The 18,047-nt window shown below is 53.8% G+C and overlaps 4 protein-coding genes across 4 annotated transcripts; 2 read left to right on the plus strand and 2 right to left on the minus strand.

The window, feature by feature from the left end:
• Positions 1–16: 16 nt before the first annotated feature.
• Positions 17–826, plus strand: M406DRAFT_343015 (uncharacterized protein; the record flags this gene model as incomplete). The annotated part of the gene is made up of 2 exons (XM_040921827.1): positions 17–316; positions 404–826. The coding sequence occupies 2 exons, from the start codon at positions 17–19 to the stop codon at positions 824–826; spliced, it is 723 nt and encodes a 240-aa protein (XP_040771826.1).
• A 1,203-nt stretch (positions 827–2,029) lies between these two features.
• Positions 2,030–3,233, minus strand: M406DRAFT_268233 (uncharacterized protein; the record flags this gene model as incomplete). The annotated part of the gene is made up of 4 exons (XM_040917924.1): positions 2,030–2,148; positions 2,291–2,574; positions 2,678–2,805; positions 3,045–3,233. Coding segments are annotated over 4 exons (720 nt in total), but the record flags the coding sequence as incomplete, so codon positions are not given.
• Positions 3,234–10,948: 7,715 nt separating this feature from the next.
• M406DRAFT_334470 (uncharacterized protein) lies at positions 10,949–15,278 on the plus strand (the record flags this gene model as incomplete). Its single annotated transcript, XM_040920943.1, has 5 exons — positions 10,949–11,614; positions 11,712–11,737; positions 11,968–13,345; positions 13,449–13,568; positions 13,998–15,278. The coding sequence occupies 5 exons, from the start codon at positions 10,949–10,951 to the stop codon at positions 15,276–15,278; spliced, it is 3,471 nt and encodes a 1,156-aa protein (XP_040771828.1).
• Positions 15,279–16,280: 1,002 nt separating this feature from the next.
• On the minus strand, positions 16,281–17,848 carry M406DRAFT_334471 (uncharacterized protein; the record flags this gene model as incomplete). The annotated part of the gene is made up of 3 exons (XM_040920944.1): positions 16,281–16,736; positions 16,869–17,384; positions 17,498–17,848. 3 exons carry the CDS (start codon positions 17,846–17,848, stop codon positions 16,281–16,283), a joined length of 1,323 nt encoding a protein of 440 aa, XP_040771829.1.
• Between the last annotated feature and the right edge of the window lie 199 nt (positions 17,849–18,047).

Genomic DNA, 18,047 nt, shown 5'->3' on the forward strand with positions numbered 1-18,047 from the left:
GATAGAACAAAAAGCCATGGCCCACGAAGCGGCCCCCGAACAGCTGGTCGACGTCTTCCGCACAGCCGCGCTGTCTGTGACCAAGCTCTACAAGTCTTCGATCACAGCACAACAGAAGGCTCGCGCGGCTGGGTACCAGGACTGCCTCGACGACCTGCTGCAGTTCCTGGACAGGGAGCACCTCGGCCTCGACGATGGAGAAGGTTGGAAAATTAGGGCCTGGGCCAACGAGCGTCTAGAGGCACGAGACGGCTCGCCAGGGGCGACGGAGAGTGAGGATGATTCAGAGAAGCCCGAGGCCATATCGTCGTCGTCGGCCCCCCAAACCTACGGGTCAGCGAGCACGTCGTCGATACGTCAGCCTCCCGCACAAGATCCACAACAGCAGCAGCAGCAACAACAGCAACAACAACAATCGACACACTTGCAGACGGACACGCAGGCGGAGATGGAATCAGACACTCCGATAGTGGAGGAGGTGGACGAGTCCGTTTCGGATCCCTCAGAGATTACCGTCCCGTCGCAGGAGTTCTTCAGCTTCCGCTCCTCGCACCCCTACCCCCAGGACGCGCAGAACCAGCTCAACATCGGCAACCTGCACCTCTCGGACAACCATACCCATGACAGCTCCAAGACAACGCCGCGGTCATCCCGCTCTGCACGTCATCACGGCGGGACCGCACCACGGCGGCCTGTTCGGGTCCCCAGTCACCTCGGGCGTGGGGCGGGGAGCAAGCGCCACCTGAACTATGAGGAGTTGTTCGGACTGGCGAACCTCGGCCAGTTCAAAGATGGTGGTCCCGCTTCGAAACGTCGGCATCTCTGATGAGTTTGGCATAATTGTCTATACTCATTTCCCTTTCTATTTTTTCTTGACACCGTCACGCATGGGGGGAACAGGAAGATGGATATCAGCAGGGGCACATGGGGGGAGGGGGACTATTCGGCGCCGGCATTCAAGATACCTGTTACTTATCGTGGGACAACATCACCTTGGAAGGGAGGGGTTTTGCGGAGATATAGAAGATAAAGACAGGGTTACCACTGGACCCTGTTGGTTAGGGCATCATGAAGGCGTACTGGTAAAGGACTGGAGGTACAAGATATCCCTGCCCTTCATCGTATACGGGGTTTCTTCATTTTGGTAGATACTGGAAGACAAATTAGGGCTTGCCAACTATAGCAACTATTTGTGTTTTCTGGAATCCCTGACAGCCCCGCACAAACATGCCAAGTGCCTTCTGTGCTGTCTATTCTCCTCTTTCTCCTGCTACTGTGTCTAGCCTTTTGTACAAATGGACGGTCTCACACGTACTTTGATATCATACCTTCTTCTATCCACAAGTTAGCTGTCAACAGACAACAAACATGCCATAATCCAGGAGACTGTCCGGAAGCCCAAAGACAAGTCTCCTCGATTATCCAACCCCCACGACACGCGAGAACGAAACGAGCATGAGCAACGTAGAATCATGAGTGGATTAGAGGAGGCAAGCAACGGGCATAACGTTCTCTACCATCAAATTTACCGCACGCTCCCAAAGGAGGAGCGTGTGTGTGAGGCCGCCGGCTTTCGTATTGAGACACCGTCCCCGTCCTGCCCCTCCGGCACATCGCCTGTAAGCCGAGACGCCGACGTAGTCAAAGCCAGCCCCGTCGCACCACTGTCACGCACGCTCCCCGAGCTCTCCACCCCAGACCACGTGAACGGGGGCCCCGAGTGAGCACTCTCCAGCGAACAGCCATCCTTCCCACCATCACCATCTTGTTCCGGCCGCAGCAGCAGCGCACCGGCAGCCTCTCCGTCCCCCTCGACGAGAACACCGTGGTCCCCTCCTCTGCCCCTCTTCTCCTCGCGCGCCACCGGCCCGCCAAAGGTGTTGCGCAGCGTCATCTCCCATTCGCGCTCGACCTGCGAGGTCAGCTCGAAGCTGTGGTAGAACGGAGACTTGCCGAAGCCGCCGTTGTGCTGGGCGCAGTTGGGGCCGCCCTGTGGGGATCGGATGGCTGTTACGGACTTGACGAAGTCGACGAGGCGATTGAGGATACCGACCTCGCACTTGAGCTTGACCGAGTAGACGAATGCCTTGTAGGAGACCTGGAGGAAGTAGAGGCCCATGTACTCCAGGACGAGGATGGTGATGTCGACTGTTTGTTGGGAGAGAAATAAGAAGAAAGGGTTAGTCTGAAAACGTTCCGGTCTAGGGGGAGAAAGACGATTCAGGGATAGATGTGTATATATATATACACATATACTGTATATCAAGGATAGGTAGGTTTAGCAACATACGGACGACCACGACCACGCTCGACAGGATCAGGTGATGCATCATAGAGGTCAGCTTGCGCTGCGCCCTGCTCCCCTTGTCGTCGCGATGGCGATATGTTTTCAGGAACCAGCGGGCCTTGTACACGTACAGGCCCGAGAGGATCAACTCCTGCACGAAGAACACGGTCACCTGGATCCTTTCCATGATGGCGTACGGCTCAAGGAAGAGCTTGGCGGCCTTGCCGTTAGACCCAATCGTCGTGATGGCCGTGCCGGTGTGCATAGTGATGCCGTTGAAGAGAAGCCTGTGGGAGAGAAAGAGAGCGAGACAGACAACATGGTCAGCCACTTTGAGATCTCCTTTTATTTTCGTCAAACGGCCGATGTCGTCCTGGAAGTTCATCTTACATCGCAAGCACGCAGCGACGAACTGTTTCGTCCACGTTAATTAGGCGTAGGCGCGAGTAAAGGATAAGGCTCTGCGCCGAAACCATTGGTATCCATGCTGCGCAGGTCAAGACCGTAGGTAGGGTTTGCTAGGAGAACCGCATCAGCATCTTGCTTCTTTGATCCCCAGGCAAGCAACTCAACATGTCGATGATGCAAACTCTTATAGGTTTGAAAAGGACCAAAAAATTTCGGGGTGACTGCCTCCGCGCTCTTACTGACATTACCCGTCAATTGGAAATTGTTCATGACTGATGCAAGTGTTAGCAACGATTTACTATTGGTGAACTTCATACCTCCTAATGACTCAAGGGCACGATGCTTTCACAAAGGCAAAGGGGCTCTCTTCTGGGAACATCAACTTACCAAAGCCCGTTGCGTATACCAGCACTCCGAGATCAGCAGCAATCATGCTCCAGAAGTAGAGACCAGAGTACCTCGAGAATGTGAAGTATATGATAGGTAGCATCTCGAAAGCATTGTCTGTGGAGGGGGAAAAGAATTCATTGTCAGCCATCAAGACTATATTTTCAAATGGGCCTATTGTGAGGACTTGATAACGATCACTTCAATCTGAGTAAAAGAAAGCCCATTGACCTTGCCCAAAACAATTTCTTCTTAAGATAGTATGGAACGCCATTACAACAATGATTGGGAATTCGGGGAGAGAGCGGGGGATCGATAGATCAATTGAGATAGTAGCGAGACGTGCTTGATACCTAAGAGATGAGGGTTTCCTCACATATTGCTATGGCCAGCAGACAAGCAACAATGAACTTCTGCGAAAGGGCCAAGTCGTCGATGTCGATCGTGACGCCAGCCTCCGAGTCACGGTGGAACAGCATCTTGAATGCTTCCCTCGCTCCGAAGGAGCCGATTGATAGCACACGAAAACAGTCAAGGCGTCTGTCAGTCCCGAAAGATAGATATAAAAAAATTCAATGCCCTTCAATCGTGTAATAGATTATTGGTGGTGTCTTCGTTATTAGATAATTCGATGACCCTCATGTTCTGGCCATCAAGAAGGGAGGGGGAGGGAGACAGAGACAGAGACAGTAGAACACCGCCAAACAACAGAGGGGTCCTCGCAGAGTCCACATCTGCTGATCTGTCCACGCCAGGGAAGCCTTAGATATATATCAAGCCCCGTTGAAAAAAAAGGAGCCCTCACTTTGATAGAGCAGATCGTTATACCTCTCTATATCCCTACATCGCATAGCAGCGTTCATGCCGAGCACTGGCATTATCTCTCCATATCGTATCCACAATGAACTCAAAATGCTACGGTTTGCACGGTTCACATACTTCGGTTAGCAATAGTCATATATGAATCGGGTTGTCTACGCTCGCCCCGAGCAAGCCGTTCCCTGAGCACGACCCTCACACGAGTCAATTTCGCTGTCGGATACGTGGAGGTGAAACCAGGGCATTGAAAGCTTATTTGCCAACGCCCTTGGAGACCAACCCCCCACCCTCTCAACCTGCGACTTCTGGGGAGTTTAAGATAATCTTTGCCTTGACGATCAAAATCACCACGCTACCTGGGGCGCTGTCAAACTCTCTCTCGTCTTGTCCCAGTGTTAATAAAACTCTACAGTCTGAACAGGTCAGGCAAGGACCTGGAGCTCCTATTCCACCTTGTAAGTGCATGTGTACACCTTGAGCACACCTCTGTCAAGTAAGTATTTATTGCCTGCTGCTTGTAATCAGAGCGCGCGGGCGCACAAGGCCGCCTCTCGGCAAAGGAAGTGGTCTGTTCGACTGACTGACTGACTGCCTGCCTGGCTGCCTGCCCGTCGCTAACTGTTGCTGACCAATATGCCTAGGTTTTTTGTTGCTTTCTCGGCCTCCCCCCGCCGGCTCTTTCATTGAGTTCAGCTACCGAATCAACCCAAACTATTCGTCCGGATATCTTGGGTAGGGGATGGGCCATTGGGCATGGAGTGTAGGATGCGGTTGCTCAACACGATCTTGAAGGATTATTCAGGCATATGCACTGCGCTCTATGTGTCTTGTCTAAAATCGTTGTTCATGGCCTCTGTGTGGACGATGGTCGGTCGATGCTACCATGCTAATAATGCCCATGGCCATAATTCTGACGCACGCAGACCACAGATTGGGGGGGGGGGGGGCAGTGGTGCAATACGCCGAGTGGCTTCGTATCAGGCCGTAGGAACAGGTGACGACGCTAGTAGCCGCGTTTCTAAGTCCAGTGAACCAAAACCAGTTGATCAACCACCCCATACTTGCGAGCGCAGCTGCATGAGTCAATTTTGGGGTCGATTAGGTGTGCAGTATGCCTCTCCCCGCGTCGACACGATCCTTCGAAGCCCCCACGGACAGGTACTCACTTCGTTCAGGATTTTTGAAACCAATGGTTCCTGTCCATGAAGTGCCGGCCGTCAGGGGAGCCAGTCCATCGAACACATGAGCTAATCTTGCTCTGTGGCCGGAGTGCTCCCGGCCCTTCCGGGCCACCGTACGTAGGGTCAGCACGGCAACCAGTTCAGCAGCCATGATTGAGGTGCACTGGCTGTCCAGCCTTAGGAGATGTCCTTATTTGGGCGGGATCAGCGTAGCATTGTGGCCAGCAGCATGTGTCCCGTCGCGAGATATGCGGGTGGCATCAACGGCCTCTTCTCGCTGCGGCCCCCAATACAAAACAGAGTATCAGGAAGAAACAATGACGATGAAGGCGTCAAGCTGAAGCGTGAATGGTCCTTGCTAGCATCCGGGTAGTTGCAACGTCGGGGCCAAGAAGCGGTACAGCCCGTCGGATCGTGGTCGTCTAGCGCTGTAACTTGATGGCCTCGAACCGTTTCATGCGGCATGATGCAGCCCTACGAGGTCAGTAAGCACGAATTGGAAGGAGGGAAAAAAATCTTTTCCCGTCCCACCTCCCGCCTCTTGTCTTTCAATCTCACTATGGACGGTTTGCTGACGGAATGGTTCGCGGCCAAGTATGGTCGGTCTCGGTCATCTGATGTTATCCGGCCAGAATCGAGAGAGAATCCCTCCAGAAGGGGTGTGTCGATAATCTGACTTGCAGGAGCACGTGGTTGGCAGAGAGAGAGCGGGAGAGAGAGGGGAAATAGGGAGGAGGAAGAGAAAGGGAGAGAGAAAGGGCGTGTGGAACAGGATCAGCACTAAAGATGGGCGCAGTAAGTTGCCTGTGTCTGCACCCGCAAATCCTCCCGAGCGATTTAGGACTGGTACAGTAGACATTGGGCGTTTTTGCGGTGCGGGCTGTGAGAGAAAACACGGCCGAGACTGGTACGGAACAAATGACATCCGAGTTGAGTCGTATCTGCAAGAAAGTGATTACATGTACGTGCGTGAGACAGAGAGAGAATGTGCAGAGCACTCACTCTCGCCGACCGTTGCTGACGAGATGGGCGTCTGACCTTGCAGATGACATACATACTTACCCAGTGGCTGTCGTGCTGCGTGTTCTGCGACAAACCACAGGGCTGAAGTGGCCTTACCATCTCGATGGGGTGGGCCAAGAGGCGGCGGGGCAGGCTTGCACTTTACAGTTGCATCAGATAGATAGCGGCTTCTTGGTGCTGAGTAGGGACCAGACGAATGCAACATCGTCAGTAGCTATTGTCGTCAAGTTGCGGTCGAGGGTATACTATGTGCATAATGAATAAGAATGAATGAGAAGATGGATGGTCTGTTGGTCTGTACCGGTGTGGGTCCCAGTTGGTTTGCATAGGGGTGCAATGGGATTCTGGTGGGGTTGTAGTGGGGTTTATTGTGGGCAAGCTACAGCTGCGCAGTGGTCAAATGTTCCCCCTCCTCTTCTGTTGGTCGGGTTGGCTGTAGGATGTTGGTTGTGGTTGCTGATTGTTGGTGTGAATGCGGAGGTGCTGCCATGCAATGCTACGGTGAGTTGGTGATGTGGTGTGCTGGAGCTGGAGGAAGACCTTTTCTCCTGGAGCAGGAGGAAAAGGAGATGACGCGAGTAGTACAAATGTACTCTTGCGATTACCTTGGTACTACCATATCAGTTGGTAGTTACTAAGTATGGTCGTTGAGAAGGCTCGAAGGGGGGGAGCTGACTAAAAATAGATAAGTCGATTCATCCCTGCATACGGCCGTTCCCTTTTACGGACGCCATCAGCCTGGTTCCGGCCAGGCAGCCAGGGTTCGACCTCATCCTTACTGTGGAGTTCTCTTTGCTCATCACTTTGTCTGCACCTACGAGGAGGAGCCTGCCTTTGCTGCCGTCCAACAGCAATTATCGGCCAATCACGATACCTTCATCCACGCCTGTTATTTCAGGCGTACTCAGGTATGCTGCAGGTCGACGGGGTCGCAGATGTGACACTACAGTTGCCCCCTCGGGGCTGTTGCAACACAGCAGCAGCAGCACCAGCTCATCCATCTTGGTCGGCTGGCTCGCTTGCTTTTCTTACTTTGCAGGTGCTTGCTGGCTGGTTCGCCTTGCCATTCGCTAAAAGGCCGTACTGAACTGCAGTGCAACCCCATACTGATCCTCCTCCATATGCAGATTGCCAAAGTATATCGCAGGCAGCAACATAACAAGACCTGTCAGCCTGGCCTGAGGCAGGCAGGCAGAGATCATACCAGGCGATCCTGGCACACCCACACCAACACCCACACCCCCCAGATCAACACTTTAGACCCACACTACCTAAGTACCACAGTCCTCACTACTACTAAGCACCCTGGCCCCCTGGTAGAGGACTTTGGCCTTCCGTCGAGCGGGAATTCCCTTCCGCCAATATCGGTACTGCACCAGGCAGCGATAGCCAAACTGCCTCGCAATCTCTCGCGATGGTCTCTTCGAAGGATCCGGTTCGCGCGTCATACAACCAGCTCAGGACAGTGATCCGCGGCTAGAGCCATATCAACCATACACAGTATGATACCCCGAAAACCCCAGATTTGGCCTTACGGCATTCACCACCACCGCCTTTCAGCTTCCACCGGACGCAACGTCTATCTCTGACAAGGCTGGGTGGTGCGAGTGGCAAGAATCCTTGCTGTGCGACGCCAATCCCAGTCAAAAAACAAAAAGAGACATGAACACAGACAATATACAGCCTCAACGCCTTGCAGTTCCGCGTCGTACGGTAGATTTGGCACCAGAATTTGGCCGAGTGATTCAAGACATTGTGCAACCCTGCACCGCCTTGCGAGATGGCGTGCTTATAAGCGCCTGATCCCTGGATAGATACCATCCTGTCCAGCCCTACCACCACACGGTAAGCAGCACGAGCTGCATGGTCGCCACGATTCATGGTCTCATCGAGCGGCGTCTTTCAATTTTCATTTGTGGTTTTCTGGGTGGTTTTTCTTTTCTTATTCGCGCCGCTCCTGACCATAGGGCTGCGTATTTTTTTTCCTCTTTAAGACGATGTCTTATTCAGCGGCTCTCAAGGATGTCTCTCGTCCTGCGCTGCGCCTCGCCGAATCGGGAAGACGACATCTCATATGCACGGGACCGCCCTGACCACCACAGAAAGAAAGAAAAGAAAAGAAAAGAAAAACGCTTGCTTGCTGCAGATTGGTGCACGGGAAACAACAAGGGCGGGGAGGTGGGGAAGGAAGTACCAACGGTCGTGCCTACCAGTGCTCTGTACTATGGTACAACCAGCCCATGGGGAATGCCATGCAGGCCTGTAGGCCGTTCCAATTTACCACTAAGTATATCTGGCCTGGCCTGGGAAGCTCGGTACTTGTGCCTGGCCTGGCCTGCTCACCTTGCAACCTTGAAACAATTTCATAACAGAATGAAGGATCAGGCCGGAATTGCACACAACCCGGGAGACGAATGCATATCGCAAGATCCCGAGAAATAGTAGGTATTGGCGAGGTGTGCCGTCGCTGACTTCGCTTGACACATCGACCCTTAGAGGTCCAAAGTGGACAACTTGCCTCCGAATGGTCGTGACCTCTCAGAAGCTCGTCTCGGTTGTGTACTGGAAGACCGGACGACCCGAGGGTGAGTAAAAATAGGAGATCTGGCTGCAGCTAGCCCTGTCCAGCTGCTGCTGGTCAGAAAGTAGTTGCACTGCATCCAGTAGGGCTGGAAGTGCTCCGCACCTGAGCCCCCTGCAGCCCAGTATTTACGGCGGTACTCCCCTCAGGTCGAGGACGAGGGACAGGGCTCCGCACGTCCGTCGATTCTCATGTACAACCCATCTTCGCGGATTACGGCCTGTTCTGTCTAGTGTGTGTGCGTGTGCATCGACAAAAAGACTGCATGACAAAAAGCCACACAGTGTGTCCTGTACGTAAATTTGGCCTCTGGCACGATCTTGCCGAAAATGAGGAGCCCTTTGACATCGCGTCGCGAGAGACAACGGTCAGCACTTGACCAAAATTCCTAGTTCTGGTCGTCGATCCTGGTCGAAGGATCAACGCCTCTGGTCTTTCCCCCATTGGGTGGACAAGGTTGGTCATCGACTAATCCGGCACGGCATCCAATCAGATCAGCGGGCGACCACCAAGGGCTGAAGGTTGTCTAGATGCTTCAGTCGCGGGGTCGCATCGGACGGGTTTGGTTGTCCGACCCTGCTTGCCTCAACGCGAGTGGTCTGCAGTCTCTCCCCCCTTCGTCATTCGCATTTTGGCCACGGGCAGCTTCCTCTCTATTGTTCAATCAGCATTTGGCCCGTTGGCATGATGATACGTCTCTGTCCGGAACGCTCACCTCTCCATGCTGCTGCAGCACAAGAAGTACTGTGCTGTAGTACACTGCCTGCCTCCACATGCTGGTAATATTCCCAAGAACCCTGTCACTATTCCCGGCGTCTTGGTTACCCCCCTCTTAAGCGCCGTCGCCAAATTTTGTCCAACAAGTGGCTGTCTCTTCCCTATGGTAAACGACGTCACGGTGCTACTCACTGGCCAGTCCAGGTACGTATGACCCCCTCTGTGTGTGGGGATTGGAGAGAAGGAGGGGGGGGGGGGATTCTGTCTGCAGTTGATACGGAGTACTTGCTGCTTACCTCGTGCGCCAGCCCACCGGTGGGCGTGTCTCACAAGAGCTCCCTCCCGGCTGGCTGCATATCTGTCCAGCTACTGTATATGCATGCACTAAGTGGGCTGCGCCCAGGGCCTGTCAGATCGACCTCATTATGTACACCAAACTCAAAAATTTTCACTGTATGCCACCTTCTCATGCGGAACGAGATGCTGACAAGGACGGAACAGAAAGTCGCAGCAGGAGAAACAAGACCTCTTGCTGATGGGGTGTGACAACCATGGTTTGTCTGCTCACATCCGAACTCTGTCGAGGGGAGGCACTGCCTGACACCCCAGAACCAGTGAGGTCGAGCGGGTGCCCTGTTTTTGATGATGTCGACCCTTAGACCGTTGGTGCGCGCAAGAAGGACCATAACGAGATATACGGACTCGATCATGGCCACCATCACAGCCTTGTGTTTTCCACACGTATATCGACCTCGTCGTCCTCCTCCCAGGATCATCGTTCGCGTACCAGGAGGGTCGGCCGGGGTAGATGGAGAAAAGGGCCCTGCAACGGTTCATTCATGCTCCCAGGATGGAGAGTACAGTTTCTTCCCCTCCCATCTCCAAAAATGCCTGACGAGACCAGCTCCTGCCTCTCTTTCTCCCGAGGGACGAAGGAGGGAAGGTGCCAGCGAGACACAGATCGAAGGAACCGTACCTTGCACACGGCCTCGACAGGGGTTGCATGGACCCTTGTCGTCTTCCAGCTGACAGGGATGTCGCAAGCGCAACTTTGGGATTACAGCCTCCTTCCATCCACCACGAGAGAGAGGACCCAGGCGATGAACAGGTACCTCGTCTTAGTGCCATTCCTCTCTCTGCAAGGACCGTTTGTTTCCTTGCTGCCCTTTTCCCTCATGTCTCGATATAGCAGTGTGCATGTCCAGGCCGTGGTCCGCCCTGCCTCGCGCCTCCGACAATGTTTCTTCCCGTTCCAAGCTCCAGGAACCAATTCTCTCTCCTCGCAGACGACCTACAGCTCGGCCCCAATCCGACTGTAACTCTGAGCAGGCTGAGGCATTGCCGCTCTCTCTCTGGTTACTACCATTGTTTGACACCGCTTTTACACTCGCAGCGCACCCCTTGCTTTCTCAGTCTTACCCCTTCTTGACTGTTATTTCCATATCACACTTTCCTAACTGTGCACATCATCTCAGCCGGGCTGTGTACATTTACTAACTTTGTCACTGTGACGTTCCCTGGGCTGGCTCACGCACGACTGCCGCCATGTCTAGCCTGCAGTCTATCATGAACCTGGACGAGGACCAACCGGACGCCTCCAGCCCTATGGATAAAAAGGATAAGGACTCTGCAACTCCCGCTTCCGGACTCCGAGCTCGTGGTCCTCCAACCTCCTCGACACCCTCTGGTCACGTCATCCGTCCTGACCTACAACAACATCCCCCCTCGACCTTCACGCCTCCCACTCTAAGAATCCCCATCGCCGCCGCCGCCGCCAACGACGACGACGAGAGCAGCAACCCCTTCTACAACCACCCAGCCCAACAACAACAATCACAGCACCACACTCCCTCCCAGGACCTCACAGCAACACTTCACAACCTTCACTACTCGCAAGGGCAGAGGCCGGTGGAGCCCAGCTCGAGTATCCCTACCCTCTCGGTGGCCTCGTCCGGCCCATCAGATCTGCGCCGCCAGAGCAGTACTAGTGTGGACTCCATGGATCACCAACACGGCTATGGATCCGCGGCGTCTTCGTCCTCCATGGGTGGAGGGGCTGGCTCTGGAGGTTATCCTCCTAACCATCCACGACGGCCCATGGGAAGCCCAGGCCCAGAAATTCCCATCAAGTTGACTCCCATCACCGGGAGGGTTAGCCGTGCGAAGAAGGGAGTCCCCGTCCACATCTGTGACATATGCACTCCCCCAAAGGTATGGACAGCAGCACTTGGAAAGAGAGAGTGTGCTTGGGGATGGTCATGTAAAGTCTTTTGTTTCTAAAAACATGTTTGCTAACATGGCCGACCAGACCTTCACAAGAGCCGAGCATCTCAGGTGAGAAGAAGTCCTGCTGCGCCCCTCTTTCTTGCTGGAGAGACCACTGTTACTAAAGCACGTCTGATCCACAGGAGACATCAGCTCAGTCACCAGCAACCTGGTTTTCCCTGCAACAGATGCGATAAGTCCTTCCATCGTCAGGACCTCCTGACTCGTCACCAACAGAGACAGTATGCCTTCTCCAATGCTTCGCTTCATCTCTGCTCGTGCTAATAATAAGCCTTTAGTGACCAAGAGGGAGACAGAGCCTCGCAAAGTGGAGATAGTGGCCGTCGCGACTCCAAGGACTCAACGCTGGAAGGGCCCATGACCGGCCTTACGGTTCGCGGCCTGTCATCGAACTTGGCATATCCATCTTCCTCCCAAGGAGGCTTTCACGGCGCGTCAACACCCTCGTCAAGCTCAGCACCGGCCACTCCTCCCATAGGAAGCGGCACGGGCTCGACCATGTCACCGCCTCCGGGGAGTAGTGAACAGTACGGTTCCTCATCCAGCCACCAGGGGACAGGCCACTACCGCTATGTCGGCATGCCCGTTATGACCCACCAATCCGGCAGCATGAAGGCCTCATCCGACCCGCCAAGCTTTGCAGAGATGGAATATTTGCAGCAACCCAGGACGTACCCAATACCGCGTTTCGTCCCCACACAGGGCCTATCGCCATCTACGGCATTGCCAACGGCACTGGACCAGACTCCCGACCTGATCCATTCGGGATGGACCTCATCTGGCGATGACAATTACTCAACCCCTCCTGAGGTATCTACGCGTCGGTCAGACTGGCGCCATACCTCTCAGCACAACCTCGAGTGGCCAGCGAATTCCAACCTCTTGTCACAATTTGCCACTGGTGGCAGGCAGGAGATCGACACAAGCGGCGGAGGCATAGGGACAATGGCTGGGTCTTACTACGTGCCCACGGCGGGCTTCCCAAGCTCGCCTCATATGGCTTCGGTGTCTCAGAGCTACCACGCTCTTCTGAGCGACCCGCTCATGAGTACTTTCACCGACGAGCATGCCCAGTCACTCTTGGATCCCGCCATCACCGCGCAACACGCCATCGACCAGCGGACATCCTCAGTGCGTAGACACACTCCTGAAACTTCCATCTCGACGTCGGGGCAAGCGGCTGACACCCTAGTCACGCCAGCTCCTCTACCACATAGGATAAATTCCGTGGCTCAGGCCCGGCAGAAAGAAATGATTGTCGACAGCACCGACGTGGACGTGGCTATGAGTTTCGGCACCGAGAATGGCAGCCCTCACTGGAGCGACGACAATCCGGCGAGTGCTGGGATCCTGACTGGGTCAGCACTCACCGGAATGGGTGAATGTGGCGGCGGTAGTGGTGGCAGCGGCATGGGTGGCCCCGCGGCTCTGCATACCCTCCTTCCGCGCCCTGTCCGCAACGCCATATCTGACTATATCAACATTTACTGGGAGCGTTTTCATGTTTTGTACCCGTTTATTCATCGACCGACATGCGGAGGGGAAGAAGTGTTGAGGTGCGCCATGGCGGCCATCGCGACACAATACTTGAATGGCAAAGAAGATCGCAAACGGGGGAACCAACTGCATGAATGGGCCTGGCAGGAGGCAAAAAGGGTGAGTTACCATGGCCAGCAATCCTTCTCTATACAAATTTTGCATATATATATAAGGGGTCCTGTGAAAACTGACTAACCGACCGACCTCGGGAAAACAAAAGCACCCCTACCGCAACCTCCAAGTCATGCAGGCAATCCTGCTGTGCGAACACTTCGCTCGATTCCGGGGCCGAAAGGCGGTAGTGCGGCCCTCGAAGCTGTTTACTGACCTCTATGCGAGAGTAAGTGGATCAGAGTCTCTTGTGTCCTCTGTCTCAGACGGCGACTATGGTTCATCTGTTCCTGTTTCACGCTCTGGCTCCTCTTTTTCTACTTCCACTTCTTCTTCTTCTCTTCCTTCTTCTTCCGCTAGCTTTTCCACTTCTTCTCTCCCTGCCTGGTCGCCACTCTCTTCTGGGCCTCTTTCTGCGTGCTCGCCGATCCAAGAGGTCGGCCAGATGGGCCAAATCGGCCAAGTCAACCAGGAACCTGCTCCATTTCTCTACTCTCCTGTCGTTCCTTTTTCCCCGCAGCAGATTTTCTTTTCTGAGTCTTCTTCTATTTATGACACTCCTCTTGGAGCTTACGATAATATGCTTGTTGATAATTCTTCAATTTCCTACTCGTCAAATAGCCGAGAACAGTCATACTCAGACAAATTCTCTACACAGATTCTGGACCACAATCCGAATTTATACGATTCGGCACTGTCCTCAGATACTCCCAGTTTCGGGAACCACCAGCAAAATATGGGCATCTGCATGGCCAAGGAGGAGCGGTGGCGCACTTGGCTCGAGGCAGAGGGACGCCGTCGATTGCTGGCTTCATGCTTTACTCTGGACTGTCACGCATCGACGTACCATCAAGTCTCTCGTGCCAAAGACGACATCGACCCGACTAGGATCCCCCTAACAGGCCCCAGCGAATCTCTCTGGGCCGCCACCTCCGCTGAGCAGTGGGCCACCATTCTGGACGCCCACCCCCAACTCGGCAATCCGCAATTCCTTCCCAATATAGACTCCCTGAGACCCGAAGATATTCCCAGATTCACCATTTTCGATCAGGCATCCATTCTCAGCGCTGCGGCGCTCATGTTGCCCCGCCGCTACCTGGCGTCGCGCTCTACAGCTGTCAAGAACGACGACGAGGGCTCGGGTTCGTCAGACGACCTACGCACACCCACCACTGCTTCCTACGCAGCACAACAGCTGAAGAGACTCAAGCCTGAGGACAGGGTCCTGCAGCTCTGCTCACGGGTTGGATTCCATTATGCTCCCTGGACGGCCGTCAATGTCTTCCTCGCACTGCATCACACTCCCTTGCATGACCTGCTTGCGGTCAGCGGCGACAGCTGGGTATTCAGCCAGAAAGTCCTCGGCGCGACGACATTCCTCGAGCACCAGAAGCGCCTGAAGGCGTGGACCGAAGGTCGCTCTCCACCGTCGCCCACATCTGGCCAGCCGACCTCCCCAACTACCATCGGTTTCGAGGGCATGTCTTCGGCTAAGGCAACTCTCTACGCTGCCCGTGCGCTAGCATCATTCCTAGAACGGCCAATTTCCCTTTCCAACGGTCTGACACCGCACGTAACTTGTCTCTCCAACTACTGGGCCATGTACGTGTGCGCTTTGATCATTTGGGCCTTTGGGAACAGGGCCGGCAAGTCCTCTTTTTCCAGCAGCAGCGGCAGTGGCATCAGCAGTTCACCCACAAGCAAGGGTGCGACGATGAGCGAGGAGGATGCTGTCGCCTGGCTGCAGACTGTGGCGCAGCTGGATCAGCCAGAGGACGTCGCCCGCATGAGGCAGCGCAAAGAAGCGAGTGCGACCGTGGTGTCGATGGTTAAACGGCGTCTTGAGGCAGACTGCGGGGGTGGCACGAGCCGGCTTTTCGTGGAGGCTGTGGGAATCTTGAGGAAGCTAGAGGAGGGCGTCACCCGTAGGTGGTTCTAAGCTTTGTCTTTGCGTTTTTGCTGTTCTCTTTATTTTCTTCTTTTTTTTTTTCCTTTGGGGAGGGGGGTCGGGCTCGTTCCTTCTATCCTCTTGTTTGGCGTCCTTTCATTGCTTTCTTCATGCTCCTTGATGATTTATACGCTTTTCACCCCTATCTATTTCACTTGTTTTTCTTGTCAAAATGTTTAATGAAGGGATGATGGCATGATTTTGGGACAAAGAAAATATGCGCGGATGCATAGGCACGAGGACATCATGTTCTGGAACGAGCCAGAAACGTGTACGAACATAAGAGCGGCATCACAGTATGGATGGCATGGATATGATGATTCTATGGATCAAACTCTTTGGACGGGAAGCAAGTGCAGACGTCACCCTTGGAGTATTATTAACTGGGATGGAGGACGATGCAGGATCTGTACCAATAGCACATCTTCCTTTCTTTTCTCCATGTCTTTTGCTTGCTTTATTCATTTTGTTGTTTTGAGTCCGATGGTGGTATGCGCCAATTGTTGACTCCAATCTTTCTTTTTCTTTCTTTTTCTCTCCATTCTTCTTTTCTCTACTTTCAGTCGCTTCTTGCATGTGCCATGTTTCTATACTGTAGGATGTGTGTATTATTACAACCTTCTCCGCTGGCTGTGGTCAACCTTATTTTCATCTTGTCAACATGGCATAGCGGAGAGCCTGTATGATAGGTAGTTGGTTGGTATTATACTATTTCGTTGCCTTATGCTTACATCATTATCATGTCTCGCCATATCCAGATTTAGGTGCGCATGTCTTTTGTCTTTGTTAGTGTATGATCAGTGTGTTTTCTTGCCTCTTGTAGCTATTTGACATATCTCAGACCTATACTTCTTCTCGCGGCCTGGAATCATGGTCACACGTCAATTCAATACTTTATTAAGTGATAATAATTGTAGACTAGCTGGCTCTAGGGGCTCCAGCCCCTTCTCTTCGCCCTGTATTCCCCTTTTCTCTATTTCCCATGTCTTATTCTCACATCTTCCTTTCTTCAATCGTCCACTCCACCTGCACAGTCTTGTTAATCCCCAGAATCGGATGCTCATCGCTATCCCAGGCTCCCGTACCAGCCGACGGCGCCTGCGCCCCACGTGTATCCACGTTCCCGAGCTCAGGACTGCCCCTATCCGCACTAATAATAGTGGTCGTCGTAGCCTTTGTGGTCGTCATTGCCGCCCCGTAGCCGTGACCACCCATTTCGATATCCTCCCCTGCCGCCATGCCAGAGGCTGGGCTGGCCTCGGAGTTGTCGAAGCGACTCCACTTGCCCTTACTCTGCCTTGATCTTGTATTCCATGCGGAGCCGCCGCCGATGGTCGCCAGTCCTGGGGTGCTGGGGCCGCGGCGGTGGTTTCCGTAGGCACCGTAGCCAGAGCTGCCGCCGAGCGAGGAAGGCATGACTGACTTGATCATGGGCCGTACGATGGGCCCCTGGTTTTGGTAAAGGTGGGAATGTCAGTAATGTTATTGGCGACCAAGTGAGATGCGGGTTTTCTTCTTTTTTCTTCTTCTCACAACAACAACAACAAACCCCCCCCCCCCAAACAAAAGTGTCAAACATACCAGGGTTGGGAGACAAGACGAGATGATACCGCTGCTGATCTCGATCACATTCCAGGCACAGGGCACGGCCAGGGTGTAAGGGATGTCTTTCTTGGTGTATGACAGATAGATGACGAATCTGTAGATGGAGGTGAAGACGACATAGCTGCCCAGCATGAAAATGACGACGAGAAAGATCTTTTGCGTCCTGTTGGTCTTGAGGCGCAAGATGTGCGGCAAGGGGAAACATAAGATGGCAATGTCGCAGAGGATGCTGGGCACAGAGATGCAAAGCTGGGCCAGGAAGATGTCGATGCAGTAGCCGTCTACCCAGGGCTCCCAGATCTTGGTCCGCGGGAGGCACTGAAACGAGGCGGCGAAGATGCACGCGACGTTCCACGCCGTCGAGATGCCGCCGCAGATATAGCCCCATTTGCGAATCGAGGGGAGCGGAAAGATGCGGAAGTAGAGGAAGAGGAGCGAGATCTTGTACATGTTCACGGCGGTGGTGTACACGACTTCGGCCCCGACTACAGTCTGCGAGGAGGAAAGGAAAAGAAGAAGGTGAGTAATCTGGTGGTTGCTTCTTGACCGCAAAAGAAGAAAAAAAAAAGGATCAAAGCAGGAGAATTGGCTTTGATTGTACGTACCTGGTTCAGTGTCATGAGCTCCCCGATCGTGAGGCGTCCGGAATGGAGACCTAGCCCTTCGTCTATCATCACCAAGTTGAACACCAGGTTCCCAGCAAGGAGGACCAGTGAGGCGATAATCAGCCAGTCGTCCACGCCATACGGCGCACTCTGCTTGTACCGCGCGAGGAAGCGAAGGCCCACGACAAACGCCGCGAGGACGGTGAAGACGATGCTCAGGTTCCGAACCTCTGGCCTTAGGTCTTGTTCGAGGTTCTGGGTTTCTGCGTATTCTTGGAGCTGCTCGAGATACGCTCTCTCGCCCGCAGAGAGGCTTGTATCGTTGACGGGATAAGAGACAGGTGACACCATGATTGTAATCGTTCGTATGCTGGTGTTGAGAAAGGAAGGAGGGGGGGGGGGGGAGTAAGAAGCCAGACAGCACAAGCCACTCGGAGGGGGAGGGGGGTCACTGAGAAGCAATTGACTTGTTCATTGTTATTTTTCCTTTTGGCTTTCCCCCTTCTTTTTGGCCACAGGGGCGTCTAAGAGACTTGGCCATATTGGAACA

The sequence above is a fragment of the Cryphonectria parasitica genome (genome assembly GCF_011745365.1).
Source record: "Cryphonectria parasitica EP155 unplaced genomic scaffold M406scaffold_9, whole genome shotgun sequence".
Lineage (NCBI taxonomy): Eukaryota > Fungi > Ascomycota > Sordariomycetes > Diaporthales > Cryphonectriaceae > Cryphonectria > Cryphonectria parasitica.